At 41.1% G+C, this 23,427-nt stretch overlaps 1 protein-coding gene across 13 annotated transcripts in view; it reads right to left on the reverse strand.

Moving 5' to 3' along the window:
- The window catches only part of ablim2 (actin binding LIM protein family member 2), a 107,594-nt gene that overhangs the window by 58,232 nt on the left and 25,935 nt on the right, over positions 1-23,427 (reverse strand). For 5 of the 13 annotated variants that reach the window (XM_031895332.1, XM_031895328.1, XM_031895331.1 and 2 more), the window contains exons 1-3: positions 20,526-20,659; positions 9,874-10,017; positions 174-357 (exon numbers count right to left, since the gene is read on the reverse strand). In XM_031895332.1, coding sequence (XP_031751192.1) covers positions 174-357; positions 9,874-10,017; positions 20,526-20,541 — 344 coding nt within the window. In that variant the 5' untranslated portion in view covers positions 20,542-20,659. Of the gene's footprint in view, positions 1-173; positions 358-9,873; positions 10,018-20,525; positions 20,660-23,427 lie in introns of those variants that run through there. The other 8 variants (XM_031895329.1, XM_031895330.1, XM_031895323.1 and 5 more) reach the window with 3 other exon arrangements.

Below are 23,427 nucleotides of genomic sequence, written 5' to 3' on the forward strand. Positions count from 1 at the left end.
TCTACAGCCCTTTAATTCAGATGCAACTAAAATACATAATGGGCCAGTTCCTATATGCATCCACATACTTACATAGTAACTTACGTACATATTGTAGATACTCAGTCACTTACCTACACAGAGCAGAAGCATAGCCACTTACTTACATACTGCATATAAAGCCAGCTACTTACCTACATACCGCACATACAAAACAGCCGGGGTGGTAGGTTTTCCCTAGGGCAGAAACAACTTCTCCCTCAATGAATTCATCACAGCTGAAGCACCGGGTTCCATACAGTCGCTGGTAGTCCTGAGTACAAACATAATCTCCTTGTCTGACAAAGAAGCCTCCCTGGGCCAGGTCACAGCCGCACACTGCAATTAACAGCCAAAAGTTACAGAAATACAGACACAAAGAGGGACCAATGCCCCTTTAGCAGCAATTTTCACAAATATCTTAAAGGAAAAAGAAAGGTAAAGTCACTTGGGGGTGCCAAAATGTTAGGCACCCCCAAGTGACTTTAACCGCCTACCTTTTACCCCGGCTGGTGCCGCTGTCAGGAGAAAACAGCACCAGCCCGGGGTAGCTGCCGGCGCTTCCTCCTTCCGGCTTCGCTGCGCGCGCATGCGCAGTAGAGTGAAAAGCCGAACTTAAACATTTAAGTCGGCTTTTTCGCTCTACTGTGCATGCCCGGCCACCGGCAGTTTAGGAAGTGGAAGGCGGAAGGAGGAAGTGCTGCGCTCCAGGTACCCCGGGCTGGTGCTATTTTCTCCTAACAGGGGCACCAGCCCGGGGTACATGGTAAGCGGTTAAAGTCACTTGGGGGTGCCTAACATTTTGGCACCCCCAAGTGACTTTGCCTTTCCTTCCCCTTTAAGGTTTTTCTACATGAACAGAAGCTATATTAGCTGTATATCCTTTTCTGAATCTAATATTGTAAATTCTACTCAGATAAAAATTTGAAAGATAACAAGGTCAACAAGGCAAACAACTTTTTTCCCGCTGTAATAAAAAAACACCTGCATATACATTTTGGATAGCCTAATACTTTGGAAAAATGTCAAAAAAAAAAGCCCTTAAATACATACTAATATCTCTCAGTTTGCTCAAGGGAGGAGTGAACATGAAAGAAATGATAACCAGAATGGAGAATACAAGAAGACAACGTGAGTACTGGAAGAAAGAGAAAAGGACAAAGGTAAAACAAATATGAAAACACATGGGACAATGCGACTCTTTAAAGGAACAGTAACACAAAAAAATAAATGTGTATAAATGTAATTACAATATAATGTACTGTTGCCCTGCACTGGTACAAATCGGGTGTTTGCTATAGAAACCCTACTATAGTTTATATAAATAAGCTGCTGTGTGGCCATGGGGGCAGCCATCCAAAGGAGAAAAGGCACAGGTTACTTAGTAGATAACAGATAAATCCCCATTGTATTCTACAGAGCTTATCTATTATCTGCTATGTAACCTGTGCCTTTTCTCCTTTTTTTCAGCTTGAATGGCTGCCCCCTTGGATACACAGCAGCTTATTTATATAAACTATAGTAGTGTTACTGTAGCAAACTCACCAGTGTTACCAGTGTGGGGCAACAGTACATTATATTTTAATAACTTTAAATTTTCATTTTTGACTGTTACTGTTCCTTTAAGCAAATGAAAAGTAAAGTTATTAAGCTGCATGGGATGCCAATATTTCTGATTGGCGCTCAAATGAATCCTGCTGTTTAACCGCTTGATGCCATTTGGGCCAGCAGCATTCTTGCATTACTCACACAGCTCTAAACACCGAGTTGTAGGGGGTTAAAAAAGTAGCAAGGGTATGATCATCGTATCATGCATCATAATTCATTTCTTACGCAAAACTGCTGAAGCGGTCCAAAAAACGAGCGGTTGTCATCTGAAGGGTTAGAATGTGATCTGTGCCCCCCAGTAGCCCCACTTGAGAAATCCTGTTCTACACTCTATGCTGCTGGCAGCATAACAATAAACCCTGTTCATCATAAAACTTTAGTATGATTATCTGATCAGAAATCAACGGGATGACAAGTTAGAAAATGAAATTCCTGATGCCCATTCTAAAGCTTATAAATGGTGCCGTGCCAAGTGAGATATGAGATACCAATATACAGAGAGAAGGAGACATGTTACATACATCATTCCTATAATGCCAACTGTGCACGATCACAGTAAGTACTCACTTCCCAGAATAAAGGGCCAAGACCCAGCATTCCCATAAACCAATCAATATGGCAGTGCTCCGTGCTAGTTCTGCATGGTAACACTACTTCTATTATAGCAATCCCATCAAAAAGAAATACCACTCATTGCTGGAATGCAGCTTACTGCAATGCTTTCATGTGGGACTATATCTCCTATAATAACTGCTCAAACACTGTCACTAGACACTTTCTTTCATTTAAGTTTGCCCCATATAATGTGGGTGGTCTGGTGAAACGGTGCTGCTGGGAAACACTTAGCCATCCATTAGCTGATGAAGCATCAAAAATAGCATATAAAAATCATACAATGACTATTTATCACCCTTATCTGGCGTGGCTCAGTATAAACCGGCACAGCTGTCTGTAGGGTTTGTCATTGTAGGGGCAGTTGTGGGTTCCCACAAACATAGTGGGACCCTAGGAAGCAGCAGACGTAGTCAGAAATTAAAAGTAAATGCATGGGCCCGTAAGTTTCTGAATTCCTCAGAAAAGAGCATCATCTAACATTTATGTGCCTAACGTACTGTACGCGCATTTCTCCTACTATATATGTGTCTTACACGTACTGTGTCATGGACTGTCTATGGAAACTTGGGACTTTATAGGGGAATGGAGAAACCTTAACAGCACACCATAATTCTCCTCCTGACTGCAAGAAGCTTGGCAGTACCTACAGGAGTCAATATAAAAGCCTCTTGGAAATCTACTGAATATCTGGTATAGTAGGAACATAAGGGGGCAGTAGCAAAAGATGGCAACAGCATCAGTGTCGGACGAAAAAAAGTGTATTTTGCCCCAGGCCCACCACCACTACAGAGAGCTTTGTGAATAGTGTGCAACTTGGGAAAGGGGAATTTTATGCAAAAGCATATAGTGCCATTCCTCCTATGCATTACTAGGAACAAATAGGTACATGGATTTCCACTAAAATATTGGCTCTGCTTTATACATAACCATGGTTATATCTCAAAAAAAGACCCAAGGGACAAAAAATGCTTTCCTTATTTTGTATGTTCATGCTAGGAATTCCTTTCATCACTTTTCCAACTTTCTCTTTGTATGCACAGAACTTCGATAACACTTTTAGGCAAAACAATATGACTCACATACATAAACCTGTATTTATTGGGTACAACCAACAATATTACACACGTGCCACAGAAGAAAGGCATTATGTGCTGCCACACTCCCTTCCATTAACTCAAGAGCTAATGATCTAGTTTGCTGTACTGGTTGGCATATCAAAGCTATAACTCTGCTTCCAAATGCATGGGCACCACTGCAACTGTGCCTGTAAATCAATGGGCTGTAGCTACACGTTTATCTTACTGGGCCTTAGTTACAAAGTGCTAAAGTTATAATGTTTAATACTTCAGTGTACTTTTCCTGTTTCCGTTTATGTTGGAAATACCTATTTATAAAACATCAAAATGTCAAACAGATCTAAATATAGTCATAGCAATGTAAAACAATATGACATATTAAAATGTAAAACAATATAATTTTGACCTGAAGCCACCAGGATGAATGCTGAAACATATCCAAGAAAACTCAGAGAAGCCCAGTTGTTTTAGACTTAATTCTACTAGATACTTTAAAACAATATGATTAATATACACTGGAAGGAATATGCAAACACATCTAGAAAACTATCAAGTTTCTAGATAACTGTTAAGAAAAAGAGATGACACTGCTGTGAATCCTTATTTATAAGGCTCTTATTTATAAAGTGTTAAAGTTGTAATGTTTACTGCTTGTGTACTAGTGTACTTAATAAATTGCCCTTGTTCCATATGCCTAAAGAAATACATGCATAGAGGGGTGGAGTACATACATAGAGGGGTGGAGTACATACATAGAGGGGTGGAGTACATGCTTAGAGAGTTAGTACATACATAGAGGGCAGATTACATGCTTAGAGGGGCGGCATGCATACATAGAGGGGCGGAGTACATACATAGAGGGGCAAAGTACATACATAGAGTGGTAGAGTACATACATGGAGGGGTGGAGTACATACATAATGGGGCAGAGTACAACATAGAGGGGCAGAGTACATACATAGAGGAGCATAGTACATACAGAGAGGGGTTGAGTACACACATAGAGGGGCAAAGTACATACATAGAATACATAGAATGGTGGAGTACATACATAGTGGGGCGAAGTACATATATAGAGGCGTGGAGTACATACATAGAGGGGTGGAGTACATATATAGAGGCGTGGAGTACATACATAGAGGCATGGATTACATACATAGAGGGGTGGAGTACATGCATAATTGGGTGGAGTACATGCATAGACATTTGGAATACATGCATAGAGGGGTGGAGTACATATATAGAGGCGTGGAGTACATACATAGAGGGGTGGAGTACATATATAGAGGCGTGGAGTACATACATAGAGGGGTGGAGTACATATATAGAGGCGTGGAGTACATACATAGAGGCATGGAGTACATACATAGAGGGGTGGAGTACATATATAGAGGCGTGGAGTACATACATAGAGGGGTGGAGTACATATATAGAGGCGTGGAGTACATACATAGAGGGGTGGAGTACATATATAGAGGCGTGGAGTACATACATAGAGGGGTGGAGTACATATATAGAGGCGTGGAGTACATACATAGAGGCGTGGAGTACATACATAGAGGGGTGGAGTACATACATAGAGGGGTGGAGTACATACATAGAGGCGTGGAGTACATACATAGAGGGGTGGAGTACATACATAGAGGGGTGGAGTACATACATAGAGGCGTGGAGTACATACATAGAGGGGTGGAGTACATATATAGAGGTGTGGAGTACATACATAGAGGGGTGGAGTACATATATAGAGGCGTGGAGTACATACATAGAGGGGTGGAGTACATATATAGAGGCGTGGAGTACATACATAGAGGGGTGGAGTACATATATAGAGGCGTGGAGTACATACATAGAGGGGTGGAGTACATATATAGAGGCGTGGAGTACATACATAGAGGGGTGGAGTACATTTATAGAGGCGTGGAGTACATACATAGAGGGGTGGAGTACATATATAGAGGCGTGGAGTACATACATAGAGGGGTGGAGTACATATATAGAGGCGTGGAGTACATACATAGAGGGGTGGAGTACATATATAGAGGCGTGGAGTACATACATAGAGGGATGGAGTACATATATAGAGGCGTGGAGTACATACATAGAGGCATGGAGTACATACATAGAGGGGTGGAGTACATATATAGAGGCGTGGAGTACATACAGTACATAGAGGGGTGGAGTACATATATAGAGGCGTGGAGTACATACATAGAGGGATGGAGTACATATATAGAGGCGTGGAGTACATACATAGAGGCATGGAGTACATACATAGAGGGGTGGAGTACATATATAGAGGCGTGGAGTACATACATAGAGGGATGGAGTACATACATAGAGGGGTGGAGTACATATATAGAGGCGTGGAGTACATACAGTACATAGAGGGGTGGAGTACATACATAGAGGCGTGGAGTACATACATAGAGGGATGGAGTACATTCATAGAGGGGCAGAGTACATGCATATTAGGGCGAACCATATAATGCTAAAAAGAATAAAAATAGGATTTGGAATTTGAAATTAAGCTTGGGAGGCAGTGACCATCAAAACACCTAAAGTTTGAACAAATAACATGGCTGAACACCAACCACTGCCTTAAATGTTTGTCCCTAAAATATAAACACCCTGCAGGCAAATTCAAAGCAGCGTAAGCTTGTGTGCAGCCAATGAAACCTTAGTCGATATCCAATCTGGAAAGAAGTAACCTTCAGCTTGCACCGGTAATATCTTTTATTTCAATTAAGTTTTTAACTTTTACATGAAGAGAAGTACATCAATTTGTTTTGCACAAATGAGTAATTTTCTAATGATTAATCCCTGCAGCAGAAGGTAAAACAAACCAGGATGTTATAGGTATTGGTGATTCATGCCCAGAATTGCAGAACCTGTTAGCAATCATTACCCAAGAGAAATAAACAGAACATGCGGTGGAGTGGAATAACTTTGTGTTTTTTGCTTGCTTTCTCTATTACAGGACAGTGACCAAAACAGAATGATCTAGCAGTGACAAAGACAGCAGTGTAGGAAAGGTCAGGCAGATGGATCCTGTTTTGGAGCATTACTGCAGCCCACAGTTCTGTACAAGAAGTTTCCATTGCCCAGCTGTAGGGCAGACGAATGTAGAACAGGTTGCTCTGTTATGGCTCCTGGAGACTATTAGTGCCTTAAATTCTATGAAAACATCTTTTCGATCTCACAGCAATGTTTAAAGAAATATTAAACCTCTCAGTATTATCTGCTTATCTGCGCTGAATATTCATTTCCCATCTGGTACCCAGTTAACAAAATAAGAAGCTGCTGCTGCTGCATGGTGCATTAAAGAAATACAGATATGCAATAGGCCTACACCCTGGTATATGTAATTACAAAGAAACTGTCCGAACCTGCAGAAAAGTCCTTAATTATAAAGATTTAAAATTTCATCTGATATAATTTTTATAATTTTACAATAATAAATAATAATAAAACAGCACCTTGTACTTGATCCCCACTAAAATATAATTATTCCTTACTGGGGGCAGAACAATCCTGTTGGGTTTATTTAATGGTTAAATGATTCTCTTTTCTCTGTAATAATAAAACAGTACCTGTACTTGATCCCAACTAAGATATAATTACCCCTTATTGGGGGCAGAACAGCCCTATTGGGTTTATTTAATGGTTAAATGATTCCCTTTTCTCTGTAATAATAAAACAGTACCTGTACTTGATCCCAACTAAAATATAATTACCCCTTATTGGGGGCAGAACAGCCCTATTGGGTTTATTTAATGGTTAAATGATTCCCTTTTCTCTGTAATAATAAAACAGTACCTGTACTTGATCCCAACTAAGATATAATTACCCCTTATTGGGGGCAGAACAGCCCTATTGGGTTTATTTAATGGTTAAATGATTCCCTTTTCTCTGTAATAATAAAACAGTACCTTGTACTTGATCCCCACTAAATTATAATTATTCCTTACTGGGGGCAGAACAATCCTGTTGGGTTTATTTGATGTTTAAACACATTTTTAGCAGACTTAAGGTATGGAAATCCAAATTACAGATAGACTCCTTATCCAAAAAGTGCCAGGTCCCAAGAATTCTGGAAAATGGGTCTGATGCCTGTATTATCATCTTGATCTCATCTTTCCTCACTGCAAGTCCTGCATATGTATCAATAAATGTATTCCAAAAGTTGGTGTGAATTTAGGTAATATTTTGTGGGATTGTACCTCGGGAACAGTTGGCAGGTTGAAAATACTGAAGAAATATAAATTAGTATTTTGGCACAAACAGCTTTTGAATCATCAAATAACACGATTTCTGTATTTAATGAAGACATCAAACTCCTAATCTGTGCACAACCAAGCAGTCCACATGGACGTCAAGCTTTCCCATTATGGGTGAAATGCAGACACTCCCCGATAGAATCAGCAGGGGTGAAGAGCAGGCATCCACCTTTTAGATACATCATGGTGGAACAGACATCCCCTCTCATAGATTCAGCATGGGTGGAGAGCAGATATCCTTACTAACAGATTCAGCATGAGTGGAGAGCAGATATCCTTACTAACAGATTCAGCATGGGTGGAGAGCAGATATCCTTACTAACAGATTCAGCATGGGTGGAGAGCAGATATCCTTACTAACAGATTCAGCATGGGTGGAGAGCAGATATCCTTACTAACAGATTCAGCATGGGTGGAGAGCAGATATCCCTACTAACAGATTCAGCATGGGTGGAGAGCAGATATCCCTACTAACAGATTCAGCATGGGTGGAGAGCAGACAAACCCTCTCATAGATTCAGCATGGGCGGAGAGCAGACAAACCCTCTCATAGATTCAGCATGGGCGGAGAGCAGACAAACCCTCTCATAGATTCAGCATGGGCGGAGAGCAGACAAACCCTCTCATAGATTCAGCATGGGCGGAGAGCAGACAAACCCTCTCATAGATTCAGCATGGGCGGAGAGCAGACAAACCCTCTCATAGATTCAGCATGGGCGGAGAGCAGACAAACCCTCTCATAGATTCAGCATGGGCGGAGAGCAGACAAACCCTCTCATAGATTCAGCATGGGCGGAGAGCAGACAAACCCTCTCATAGATTCAGCATGGGTGGAGAGCAGACAAACCCTCTCTTAGATTCAGCATGGGTGGAGAGCAGACAAACCCTCTCATAGATTCAGCATGGGTGGAGAGCAGACAAACCCTCTCATAGATTCAGCATGGGCGAAGAGCAGACAAACCCTCTCATAGATTCAGCATGGGCGGAGAGCAGACAAACCCTCTCATAGATTCAGCATGGGTGGAGATCAGACAAACCCTCTCATAGATTCAGCAAGGGGGGAGAGCAGACAAACCCTCTCTTAGATTCCCCATTGGCGGAGAGCAGACAAACCCTCTCTTAGATTCCGCATGGGCGGAGAGCAGACATCCCCTCTCTTAGATTCAGCATGGGTTGAGAGCAGACAAACCCTCTCTTAGATTCCGCATGGGCAGAGAGCAGACATCCCCCCTCTTAGATTCAGCATAGGTTGAGAGCAGACAAACCCTCTCTTAGATTCCGCATGGGCAGAGAGCAGACATCCCCTCTCATAGATTCCGCATGGGTGGAGAGCAGACATCCCCTCTCATAGATTCCGCATGGGCGGAGAGCAGACATCCCCCCTCTTAGATTCAGCATAGGTTGAGAGCAGACATCCCCCCTCTTAGATTCCGCATGGGTGGAGAGCAGACATCCCCTCTCATAGATTCAGCATGGGTGGAGAGCAGACAAACCCTCTCATAGATTCAGCATGGGTGGAGAGCAGACAAACCCTCTCATAGATTTAGCATGGGTGGAGAGCAGACATCCCCTCTCATAGATTCAGCATGGGTGGAGAGCAGACAAACCCTCTCATAGATTCAGCATGGGTGGAGAGCAGACAAACCCTCTCATAGATTCAGCATGGGTGGAGAGCAGATAAACCCTCTCATAGATTCAGCATGGGTGGAGAGCAGACAAACCCTCTCATAGATTCAGCATGGGTGGAGAGCAGACATCCTCTCTCATAGATTCAGCATGGGTGGAGAGCAGACAAACCCTCTCATAGATTCAGCATGGGTGGAGAGCAGATAAACCCTCTCATAGATTCAGCATGGGTGGAGAGCAGATAAACCCTCTCATAGATTCAGCATGGGTGGAGAGCAGACAAACCCTCTCATAGATTCAGCATGGGTGGAGAGCAGATAAACCCTCTCATAGATTCAGCATGGGTGGAGAGCAGACAAACCCTCTCATAGATTCAGCATGGGTGGAGAGCAGATACAGTATGTTCCTCTTTGACAGACATGGCATGGGTAGAGACAAGACATTCACATATAATATCTCTCATCGATGGTGGGTGATTACAGAGTGGAAGGCACCCGAGTGTTGATAAGCAGTAATTAAAATGAGTGATATACTGCATATTCATTATGGCTGTTGTGATGCGTAATAACCTGTCTGTTTTTGTATCTGCATTTGGTAATACACAGAGTGAACAGCACCTTACTAATTACACCGTATGATTACGTTCTTACCTTTACATACGAAACATTTAATATGGAAATATCTGTTTTGCACCCGCAGCACCTCTCCCTTACAGGCATTGCCACAGTTGTTGCAGAGGATGGCATTTCCCGAGGGCTTATCCAGGGGGCTCTGGACAGCTTGGTGCTGGGATACTAAAGGGGAAAGGAAAAAAAAACAATAGTTTAGCAGGGCCCTGGTTGCTGGCATTTCTCTGATGCTGGTATATGTCACTAATGCAGGAATGTCCGTTAACCCCATGTCATTAGGGTAATAATGATCCCGTCCTCATTTTTTTAAAAATCTAATACAGAATACCGCAGGCCAAGAACCAGCTCCTCCTTTGGCATCAGCCTCTTACCTTGCCTGCACCTGGAACCATTTTGTCAGCCAAAACTTTGCATTTCAGAGCCAATATCCACCATGTGGTGCAGGCAATATACTGTAGGAGGCTGATGCCAGTGGTGGGGCTGATTCTTTGCCTACGTTTTTCCCCATGCTGAGAATCAGTCCTGCGTAACAGTAGACTTAAGGGACAATTCAACCCAGAATATAATTTTTTACCTAATAAAAATAAACAAAATTCTAAGCAACTTTGCAATTACATTCATCACAAATGTATAATGGTTTGAGTTATGTGTATATATAAATGCTATTAGAAGTAATGTTTGTCTCTCCTTTTCTATTCTATGCCCTAGTGGCTTTGGCATTTGAAACAATGTAACACAAGGCAGCAGATTAACAGACCTAAATGAAACATAGGACATCCAGCACTCCGGACTCGTAGAACTGCTAAAAACTAAAGTTTATTTCTTCATGTTTAAAACAAATGAACGCCTGACGCGTTTCGTGTCCTTTAGGACACTTAATCATGGCCTATGATTAAGTGTCCTAAAGGACACGAAACGCGTCAGGCGTTCATTTGTTTTAAACATGAAGAAAGAAACTTTAGTTTTTAGCAGTTCTACGAGTCCGGAGTGCTGGATGTCCTATGTTTCATTTTGGAGAATTTTCCCTTTAGCTGCGGGTTCGGGGCCTCGAGCACCCGGACCACCACGGACTTTTGGTGAGCTATTTGGATTTCCTTAACCCCATATGATTGTGTGATCGCTTTGAACCTTGTGCTGGGCTCGGGGTTTGAACACCCGGGCCAAGTTTGATATTGGGTATATATATACAATTTTTATTGTGCTAACATATATTGGGGAATAAGTTCTGATTCAATTATTGAATATATCCTAATTACCCTTTGAGTCAACTAGGATAATTTATTTATCGAACTCATTTAATTTACTTATTTCTGGAATCCATGTGGGGTTTGTTTAAATTACATTCCTCCTTTATTTCCTTCAGATTAACAGACCTGTCTTGCTGGAGGAGACTGAACTTTGCAACGTTGTTTAAAAAGTAACAACCAGTTCAGCAAATGCTGCTTTCTATAGCAATTACATTTACAAATAACTTTTAAAGCACTGAAAACTTTAAATAAATTCACATTGGAAGGTTGCTTGGAATTATGTTTTATTAGGCAAAAACTTATTTTTGGGGTTGACATGTCCTTTAAATGGTACCCAGACCAAGGGGTGTAACTAAGCAGGAGTTATACAGTACGTGTCCCCTGGGACTTGCACATAGTGGGGTCATTTTTAAATGCAACATATTTTTTTTTGCAAATGGTTTTTCCTAATGGTGGTGTGTACATAAATATTCGCACATAGGCATAGTAGAAAAAAACAATGGGGGTCATTTATAAATGATTGTTTTGCACAAGTTTTCCCCTAAATGGTTACATTTTGCACTGCTGTGCCCCTCTTTCCTTATTTTGCGAATTACAGTGGAATGCGAATTGCTGGCCCTCTTTCCACGTTTATATATAGCGCCAATTTTCACTTTGTGAATATAATATACAATTCGCGAAATCAGTTTTCTGCCACCAAAGTTGTTGCGTAATTGGGATGCATATAAGCATATGTAATTAGCAAATATTTAAAAATAATGTTTAAAATTCGCAAATATGCACATTAAATGCAGCAGTCTTGTCCAGCTTTATAAATATAAACATGGGCAGGGCAAATATGTTCACTGTACGAATAATTCTGCGCTGCACAAATTTTATAAATGACCCCCAGTGACAGCTGGCTGCTACAGGGAACCATGAGAACGGGAAAAAAATCATTGAAAAAAAAAACTGACAAAAATCATTTGTAGTATAATGCATGGTAACAATATGTTTTGTGAAGGTAAACTTACCCTTTCATTTATATTCACACTGCACTAGTTTTTATCATGTTTTGTTATTCCCCGCTGCTGTCAGCCTATAGTTCCACTACTCCTCCTTACAAGCACTGTGTATAAGCAGAAGCAGGGACAATGCATGCACTGTGCCCACCACTAAGTTCTCTTGTTATTATCAGAGAGAAAGCAAATACTCCCCCATCCTCCCCCAGCCCCTTCCCCTGAGCTATTCCATGCATTCATTTACTGCAGTGCTGTAATTAGTGAGTAGGGTGCAGAGCGCAGGTGTGTTGTGACAATGATAGCCGCCCTCCTCCGTGTGACTCACACACATTGAGTTATTCTGGAGAATACTCGTTAAGCGATCCTAATTTGCACTCCCACGCACATGTCACCCAACTTTATTCTTCATTCCTTCTGCTAAAAATTTTAACTGTGCTGTAACATATTTCTTTTAATTGATCTTTATCCAAACACACTGTTATTTTGTCTTCCGACACCATCTTAGTACAGATCAGTAGACAATGGCACAAGGGGCATTTTTACCGTAGCCTTTGCATTTACTGATGGGAAACCAAGGGCACACAACATGTTAGGCCCCATCAGCCAATGAACGGACAAAGTCCTGACTTTTGCTCCCACACTACAGTTAGAGCTGCATAGAAAAGGAAGGCAAATAACTAAAAATAAATATTGAAGACCAATAGCGAAGTTTCTATGAATAGTACACTATATAACATATTAAAAGATAACATAAAGATAAACCACCCCTTTAACAGGAAAGCCCAAAGATGCAGATATCTTACCCCCCTGGGTCTCAATAGCATTGATCCCTATGGGGTATTGCACCTTTCTTTGGTTCCGCCCTCAGTAACGGAAGGGAGTTGCTTATTTATACTCTATGCTTGGTAATAGATACTTATGCGTAAACAAACTCTGAGATGGAGTCATCTATAAATGCCATTCCTCGCCTACGTGGGATTAATTTACTGCTGGTGCCTTAGTCAGTAGATATGTGAACGAGCAATTTGGCTCTTGCGTATTTATTTTGTTACATTGCTACAGCTGCATCTGCCTTGGTAACTCGCATTCATCCTGATTGACTCACGTAGGGTGATATTTAATCCAGTTATCATCCTGTACACAACTGAGCCAAAATAGGAATCTCTTCTTGCCATGGATACAGGAGTTTCTTGCTGATTGCCAGCATTGTTCAGTGCTCCGCTTAGAACAGATATCCCATGTATCATCGTCCCACCTATCTCCTGTGCTGGGGGGGAGTATTAATATGGAAAATTGGATGCCCATTGGACTGCTCCACAAAGGGTTCATCAGCCACTTTTTCATATCACCTTGTTGCTTTGCACAATGCAGCTTTGTTCCCAGAATTCCAGCAAATGTAAGGTTAGGTGATAACTTTTATTGGCTAACTAAGTAAGAAAAAATTGCAAGCTTTCGGCTCTGAAAGTTATCCAGTAAAAGGTATCACCTAACCTTACATATTCTGCATTATTTCAATGGCTAACACAGTACATTGGCTTAAAACCACAGAATTCCAGCGTAACTTCTCCCACTCAAAGTTGCTACTAGGTGCACCCTTTTGTAAACAGTGAGTAAATATTATTCATATCATTATGGGCATGGCTGTGCGTTACACGCCCATCAATTAAGTGCAATGTCATGGATGCAAAGCCAATGTGGGTAATGTGTAAAGGAAGCCCTGAACCCCTCTGCCTTACAGCAACACACTGTAAGGTGTTTCAACAGTTAGCCATGTAATCACTAATGTTAAAGGGGAACTCCAGCTTCCAAGCCAAAATTTGTTGAAGAAAGAAACCCCCAATATACCTATCACTGTAATTCCTTCAAAAAGTATGAAGAAATAAGATTTTCATATGCTGAAATCCAGCTGCAAAACAGTTCTCTTTCTGCATCATTTGAAATCCTGGCAGGGGAGGTGGCACTAAAACATTGATGTTACAAATTGTAACAACTTCTCCTCAAATTACAGACAGCATGCAGGAACTACATAATACATTGCACTGTGATGTCCCTTTCCTTATTGACATCACATGTCCAGGGACAGTCAGCCAGATCAGCAGGGGAACAGGGGGCGGGGCTTAGGGAACTGTTCCAAACCATATTATTACATTAAAAATCATGAAAAGGCTCCATATTTTTCAATAGATGTACATTTCAAAGTTGCTTGATATTATGTTTACTTTTACCTTAAGCTGTGTTTGGGTGGAGTTCCCCTCTAAATGATGCCCTGTGGGGCATGGTACGGCAGAGAAGAGGGTAGAAGAAAATGATTGCTATTACTTAATTTGCTTGTTTTGCTCTGTCATAATATTTGATACATTATATTGATCACTCATGTGAGATAAGGAACTGGGAGGCAGAGGACAGTTTCTGCTGCCTTTACACCGTACCTGTAATCACACGCTGTTATCGTAATTGTGTACTTGGCTTTAACAAGGTTTTTGATTGAAGCATAAAAGCTGAAATAACATACATTTATCCTGCTGGGCAACACAATTCTAATGCACCCCTAGCACCGTCTGTGCAAAAGAGTATGTATTAATCAGTATGCATAAATAGCAGCGGCACAGCTACATAATAAATTGTTCATTTCCAAAGAAATATAATGACTCATTCCATGGTGGAACTTAAAAGATCACAACAGTGGTTTATAGACACACCAAGGGGGTCAAGTGATCCTGATATTACATGGCACTACACCCAAACATGCCCTACATCACCAGTAGTGATACTTGGCACTCCAATTTCTCTACCTCTGGGACAGACTGAGCTGAAAGGGAGGTTCCATGTCCTATACTTTCTATGTGGAACTAACTAGGGTTGCCACCTTTTTCTGCTATTAATACCAGTCTTTAGGCTGGGGACGGGAAGTGACATCACTTGGTGGCAGGGAAATCGGGTGCTAGTGGATTGGGGAGGGAAATGGGTAGATGGGTCAAGGAAATGGGCGGATGGACAGTGATAATGGGTGGGGCAGAGGCTGGCCTCTATTTAAAAGGGGGTGATTTGCCATGGAAAATGTCAGGGAAGGGATTATAGGTAGGGTTGCCACTAGTGATGAGCAAATTTTTTCGCCAGGCATGGATTTGCAGCGAATTTACGCATTTCGGCATTGGCGAATTGTTTGGGGAAACTTCCATGAAAATTTGCTGCGGAAAAATTTGTTGTGCAACAAAAAATTTAGTTGCGCGTCAAATTGGGTGCGGTCGCGGCAAAAAAGACATGGGCGACAAAAAAAAATTGTGCAAAAAATGCGCTTCAAAAATTTTTCGCCGTTTCACGAATTGCAAAGCCAATGTGGGTAATGTGTAAAGGAAGCCCTGAACCCCTCTGCCTTACAGCAACACACTGTAAGGTGTTTCAACAGTTAGCCATGTAATCACTAATGTTAAAGGGGAACTCCAGCTTCCAAGCCAAAATTTGTTGAAGAAAGAAACCCCCAATATACCTATCACTGTAATTCCTTCAAAAAGTATGAAGAAATAAGATTTTCATATGCTGAAATCCAGCTGCAAAACAGTTCTCTTTCTGCATCATTTGAAATCCTGGCAGGGGAGGTGGCACTAAAACATTGATGTTACAAATTGTAACAACTTCTCCTCAAATTACAGACAGCATGCAGGAACTACATAATACATTGCACTGTGATGTCCCTTTCCTTATTGACATCACATGTCCAGGGACAGTCAGCCAGATCAGCAGGGGAACAGGGGGCGGGGCTTAGGGAACTGTTCCAAACCATATTATTACATTAAAAATCATGAAAAGGCTCCATATTTTTCAATAGATGTACATTTCAAAGTTGCTTGATATTATGTTTACTTTTACCTTAAGCTGTGTTTGGGTGGAGTTCCCCTCTAAATGATGCCCTGTGGGGCATGGTACGGCAGAGAAGAGGGTAGAAGAAAATGATTGCTATTACTTAATTTGCTTGTTTTGCTCTGTCATAATATTTGATACATTATATTGATCACTCATGTGAGATAAGGAACTGGGAGGCAGAGGACAGTTTCTGCTGCCTTTACACCGTACCTGTAATCACACGCTGTTATCGTAATTGTGTACTTGGCTTTAACAAGGTTTTTGATTGAAGCATAAAAGCTGAAATAACATACATTTATCCTGCTGGGCAACACAATTCTAATGCACCCCTAGCACCGTCTGTGCAAAAGAGTATGTATTAATCAGTATGCATAAATAGCAGCGGCACAGCTACATAATAAATTGTTCATTTCCAAAGAAATATAATGACTCATTCCATGGTGGAACTTAAAAGATCACAACAGTGGTTTATAGACACACCAAGGGGGTCAAGTGATCCTGATATTACATGGCACTACACCCAAACATGCCCTACATCACCAGTAGTGATACTTGGCACTCCAATTTCTCTACCTCTGGGACAGACTGAGCTGAAAGGGAGGTTCCATGTCCTATACTTTCTATGTGGAACTAACTAGGGTTGCCACCTTTTTCTGCTATTAATACCAGTCTTTAGGCTGGGGACGGGAAGTGACATCACTTGGTGGCAGGGAAATCGGGTGCTAGTGGATTGGGGAGGGAAATGGGTAGATGGGTCAAGGAAATGGGCGGATGGACAGTGATAATGGGTGGGGCAGAGGCTGGCCTCTATTTAAAAGGGGGTGATTTGCCATGGAAAATGTCAGGGAAGGGATTATAGGTAGGGTTGCCACTAGTGATGAGCAAATTTTTTCGCCAGGCATGGATTTGCAGCGAATTTACGCATTTCGGCATTGGCGAATTGTTTGGGGAAACTTCCATGAAAATTTGCTGCGGAAAAATTTGTTGTGCAACAAAAAATTTAGTTGCGCGTCAAATTGGGTGCGGTCGCGGCAAAAAAGACATGGGCGACAAAAAAAAATTGTGCAAAAAATGCGCTTCAAAAATTTTTCGCCGTTTCACGAATTTTCTTGCCGATTTGCAAATTTTACGGCGAAGCGAAACGGGACACATTCGCTCATCACTAGTTACCACCCTTACAAATTTACCAGCAGATATACTGCCAGTACATTTGAGATACTGGCACCGGCTGGGTGGCAGTTCTAGAACTAACATAACAGAAGATTCCATCACACATAAGGGCACACCAAATAAACTAGCAAATGCAACAGACCCCATGGAGGTGGCTGAAGTGCAAAACATCCACAACAAGTGACCTTTGAGAATTTATATTACATTTCTTTCCCCTCCTAAATGCCACAATACAATCAGATTAAGTTGCCCTGTAGGAAATTTACTGCACGTTACATCTCAGCAAGAAATATCCCCCCCATAAGTATTCTTTCAAGAAATATCAATGTCTTCTGCTATCCCAGCAAAACATGAGATTGTGACCAGATTAATAATTCAGGGAAAGCAGCCACAGGAATAGTGTGAGCGCTTTATGAATACTTTCTGATATCTGATCTCTTACGTTCCGTAAAAAGCAGGAAAATTTAAACAAGGAACCCACTGAAAATCTTAAAGAAAGAACTTCCTTTCCAGAAGAATAGAAGGTGCTGGAAAACAAAGAGAAAAACCCTGAGCGGCCCTGATTGTGTTTGAAAAGCCAGAACGGAATAAGAGCAGACATGAGAATACAGCGGGCAAGGAGTCTCCCAGTCTGCACAGAAATAGCTGCAGTGTAACGCAGCCAACACCGCACAGTGTGCCAAGGGGCCAGTAAATCTGTTATATCATTGGGGGGCACAGCATTTCTGAGCATCTAACCCCCACACCTCTGGGAATCATATGCAAAGGGCTATATACCTCATGGGTCTCATTCCTGGGAACATTCTAGAATTTCATGACAAGTCCATAATATTGCAGAAGAGCTCACTAAAACACTTACTATAGTGAAATTATGATTATATCATGAATATTGGGACTTACTGCCTAACTTGCAATGATAAATAAAGAAACACCTTATAATTCATTAAGCAGAATGATTTAGTTTGGCATTAGTAATAGTTGCATTTTATTAAAATTTCAACACAAACATTATAGAATTTGCACTCAATTTGGCACGGAGACTTTAAAGGGGCAGTTCACCTTTAAATTAACTTTAGTATGTTATAGAAGGTCCTATTCCTAGTAACTTTGGTCTTAATTAATTATTTTTTATAGTTCTTGAATTATTTGAATTAAATATTTTCGCCACATTTTACCACCTTTCAAATGGGGGGTCACTGCCCCCCCAGCCAAAAATCTATTACCCTGTGAGCTTACAATTTTAATGTTATTGTTACTTTACTTATTTTTCTAGTCAGTCCTCCTCCTATTCAAATTCTACACTCTTATTTAAACCACTGCCTGGTTGCTAAGGTAAATAAGGCCATAGCAACCAGCCACTAAAATTCATAACTGGAAAGCTACTAAAAAATAACTGAAAAACCACAAAAAACGAAAAGTAATTACAAATTGCGAATAATTCCATTCTTCAAGTTAGCAGGCCCCCCACCAAGGGTAGTCAGTATTATTCATACCTGCTACAATGATGTAAATATAAACAATGAAAATGATGAGGCTGAAAGTCTACTTGATCTAGCAGTTCATTTTGTGAGACTATTGCTCTGTTACATAGAATGTTGAGTCGTATTACAGTATAAACCATGATGCAGAAAAGAGTCAAACAAAAAACACTCAAAAATTTTTTTTATTTTAATGGATTCGTAAAACTCTATTTCATTGATTTCTATCTGTGAACATACACTGAAATTTAGGCAAATTTTGTCTAAAAAATTCATGTGTGATCAGAAAAAGTTAATTACCTTTAAAGGGAAGCTATATTCATAAATATTGCAGGTCTCTATAAAAATAAACCACATATAAACAGCTTTTTCATGAAAAATATACTTTATTGGTGCTATGGAAAGATCCTATTTAATAAAACCTGCCATTTCAAAAACTAAATCTGCCCTCCAGCTCATGTGAGGCACATAAACCAAAGACAAACACACTGTATATGCTGGGTTACATCAGCCAATGAATGAACAGAGCTAACGTCTTGCAGTATTTCCTGTCAGGTGATCTGAGCGGCACACAGAATACCACAAAATGGTGGCTCAAGGCAAAAGACTGGCTAATTTATCCAACTGGTTGAAAATAAATGTCACTGAAATAATATAAAGCCATGGGGGTTCATCTAGCATTATAACACTGTATTTCCAAGTAGTGTTAATTCTAATATCAACAAGATTTCAGTATGAAGGAAAATCCTGTAAAAAGGAGAATAAATTTCCTCCTAAAAATCAAATTCTATTAAAAAAAATAAAAATGAAAGCCCATCTGTAAGGAGGGGCCACATGCTCTGAGAAAGTACATAGCAGATACAGAGCCCTCACTGTGATGTGTATATTTTGTGCTTCTAGTGTTGGTTACTCCATACTGATTACCTAACTGTCTGCAAACATTACTGTAAAATCAATGGCAGTTAAGAGGGGCCAATACGCTGTTAATATAAAATGAGAGGGACCTTGAAAGCAAAAGGGAGAACTGATCATTTACTGGACAATGTTTATAAGCAGCTACAAAACTTAGCAGAATCTGAATTGCCCATTAGGAGCTGTCCTTAAAAAAATCATTTTAGTATGGGGGGGGGGGTTATTTCAAGGCGAAGGGGGTTCATCTATGAACACTAGGCACATTTGCACCAAAACAACCAATCAGATGTTTGTTTTTATTGTTAGCAGCTAGCCAAAAAAAACTAATCAGTAATTGGTTGCTATGGGTTACTGCCCATTTGCAAATAAGCCCCAGGGTTCCTTGAAGAGGAAATTTGGGCTAGCAAGTCTCATCGCCATGACTAAACAGGTACAAATAACTATTAACTCCAGGTGTAGTCTGCTGTTAGGTTCCACTCACATTGTGACGTTATCAGCTTTCAGCCAATTGAGTGGGGACTGCTTCGGTTTGGTGAGTTAAAAAGGCATTAGCGTCCAGCTGGCTTTGTTTAAATGGATATTTTAGGAAATAGCATCTCTGCATTTTAGAGCAACTGGTTTTGAAGTAATAAATCCCATAACCATACATAAACAACTGCATTATAGGATTATAGAAGATATTGCAGTTAAACCAATAAGCCAACACTTTAGATTGTCAGCTCAGGTTACATTTGGTACCCCTTGTCTATTCCTTGTGAGTGTCCAGTTTGCTATATTGTTGTTTTATTCGGTGAAATAAAATCCAGACCCACAGCAAAGGAGCAAAGTTGAATACAAATCCAGCACCCCAATACACAAATTGCCCTGCATTTGCAATCTTGCTCTGCTATAACTAATGGCCTGTAGCCTTCCTGCAACTCTATGCTGCACCCAGGGCAGTCATGCTTGTTTGCACCCCGGTACCCCACATAAAATCTAGGAACCAACATTAAGCAAAGCCGTACCTATGTCTTCCGGCATCCAGACTCACACAGGGCACCACAGTCAGACAGTGCTGGCAAGATGCTCGGAACTCCAAGTGCCAAGGGCCTGTACCCAGTGAGTACTACAGAGCATTACACATGCCAGCTAGAGGGTCACATGTACCAGGCTGATATGCTAACACAGTCCCTACTCAGTACAGATGGTTATTTGATTCCTGCTATTCCCACTCATGAGCAGCGACTCAGCCAAGCTGTCCGTGCCTGCTGCTAAAATTAGAGTATACAGCATTCAGATATGTCAAAGCTCCCATGCCCGCACTTAGGAAATATCTCTCCTCATAACATGGTTTAATTTACCCCACAGAGAAGCAATTATTATGGGCACACCAGAATAACCATGCGTTTCCTTTTAATTCCATACTTATAAAGTTACTATGGGAACCATTCAAGCACAATGATGGATCAATGGGACGGGCTTGTAACATGTTATTTCTATAGGGAATAATGCACCCCCAGTTTAACCATCTAAGGATATAAGTCATTGAGGAATTCCATGATCTTACAAAAGAAGTCCTGACTTCCAATACCCTAAAGTAGGGACCATTATTTCTTGTAATACCCAAGTGTCAGTGACAGAAGTAACATGACTAAGCACTGCTAACAAATCATGGCATCACTAAGCTAATTAATCTAATGAAAGTGCCCATTTCATAGTTCTGGTCTTGTAAATGACTAGAGAGAGCCATACCTGTTGTTGTGCAGGTAGCACAGGCCCAAAGAAGGCCTTGCAGTTGTATTAACCCTACATTATCTTCACTTAAACGCAAGTGATACTATATTTAGAAGCGCTTTTTTTTCCTGCGGGGACACGTGGCATTATACCATGTTCAGGCAAGTGTGGAAATGTTTTTTCCGGTGGTGAAAACATCAATGATAAACCCACTGTATTATTACGCCCATACATTAAAAGGATTTGCCCGTAAACCAGATACACTTAATAAAAGCTTAATTATATAAGCCACCTAACACCTAACTCAAAGGGCCAATATCCACCTACCTTAAGTATAAGGCTAATTAAAAGTTCCTCTGCTGAAGATGTATTATGCCTATTATACTCTGTTCTTACAGCGCACACATACCAGGGATACACTATTTTGGGATTCGGCTGAACCCCAAATCCTGCAAGAAAGATTCGGCTGAATCCGGGACCAAATATGTATCCTAATTTTCATATGCAAATTAGACGGAGAAGGGGGTTAAAGACAACCGTATGCAGCGCATAGCGAAAAATTTTCATGTCATGTGATGAAAAATCATGTGATTTTAAGGATTTAGATTTGGTTCAGCCAGACACTTGCATTTGCTTGAATCTAATTCCTGCTGACTCCTGCCTGAATCCCTGGATTTGGTGCATCACTAACACCTAATCTAAACTTTCAATTTACATGGAAGGAGAGACATCATTGGGGGGGAACAGTTAGGCTATATAAGGCCAGCGCATATGGTGGGTCAATTTGAGTTGGGGGTCAAAGCCAGAAATTCCCAACCTAGTATTTACACCCAGTAGTATTTACACCTCCATCAACTACAATTTGGCATTAATTGAACTACAGTATATGTTATATATATACATACAGACCCATCTATCTATCCACTCACATACAGACCCATCTATCTATCCACTCACATACAGACCCATACTGACCTATCTATCCACTCACATACAGACCCATACTGACCTATCTATCCACTCACATACAGACCCACACTGACCTATCTATCCACTCACATACAGACCCATACTGACCTATCTATCCACTCACATACAGACCCATACTGACCTATCTATCCACTCACATACAGACCCATACTGACCTATCTATCCACTCACACACAGACCCACACTGACCTATCTATCCACTCACATACAGACCCATACTGACCTATCCACTCACATACAGACCCATACTGACCTATCTATCCACTCACACACAGACCCACACTGACCTATCTATCCACTCACATACAGACCCATACTGACCTATCCACTCACATACAGACCCATACTGACCTATCTATCCACTCACATACAGACCCATACTGACCTATCTATCCACTCACATACAGACCCATACTGACCTATCTATCCACTCACATACAGACCCATACTGACCTATCCACTCACATACAGACCCATACTGACCTATCTATCCACTCACATACAGACCCATACTGACCTATCTATCCACTCACATACAGACCCATACTGACCTATCTATACACTCACATACAGACCCATACTGACCTATCCACTCACATACAGACCCATACTGACCTATCTATCCACTCACATACACACCCATACTGACCTATCTATCCACTCACATACAGACCCATACTGACCTATCCACTCACATACAGACCCATACTGACCTATCTATCCACTCACATACAGACCCATACTGACCTATCTATCCACTCACATACAGACCCATACTGACCTATCTATCCACTCACATACAGACCCACACTAACCTATCTATCCACTCAAATACAGACCCATACTGACCTATCCACTCACATACAGACCCATACTGACCTATCTATCCACTCACATACAGACCCATACTGACCTATCTATCCACTCACATACAGACCCATACTGACCTATCTATCCACTCACATACAGACCCATACTGACCTATCCACTCACATACAGACCCATACTGACCTATCTATCCACTCACATACAGACCCACACTAACCTAGCCACTCACATACAGACCCATACTGACCTATCTATCCACTCACATACAGACCCACACTGACCTATCTATCCACTCACATACAGACCCACACTGACCTATCTATCCACTCACACTGACCTATCCACTCACATACAGACCCACACTGACCTATCTAT

The sequence above is a fragment of the Xenopus tropicalis genome, chromosome 1 (assembly GCF_000004195.4).
Source record: "Xenopus tropicalis strain Nigerian chromosome 1, UCB_Xtro_10.0, whole genome shotgun sequence".
NCBI lineage: Eukaryota > Metazoa > Chordata > Amphibia > Anura > Pipidae > Xenopus > Xenopus tropicalis.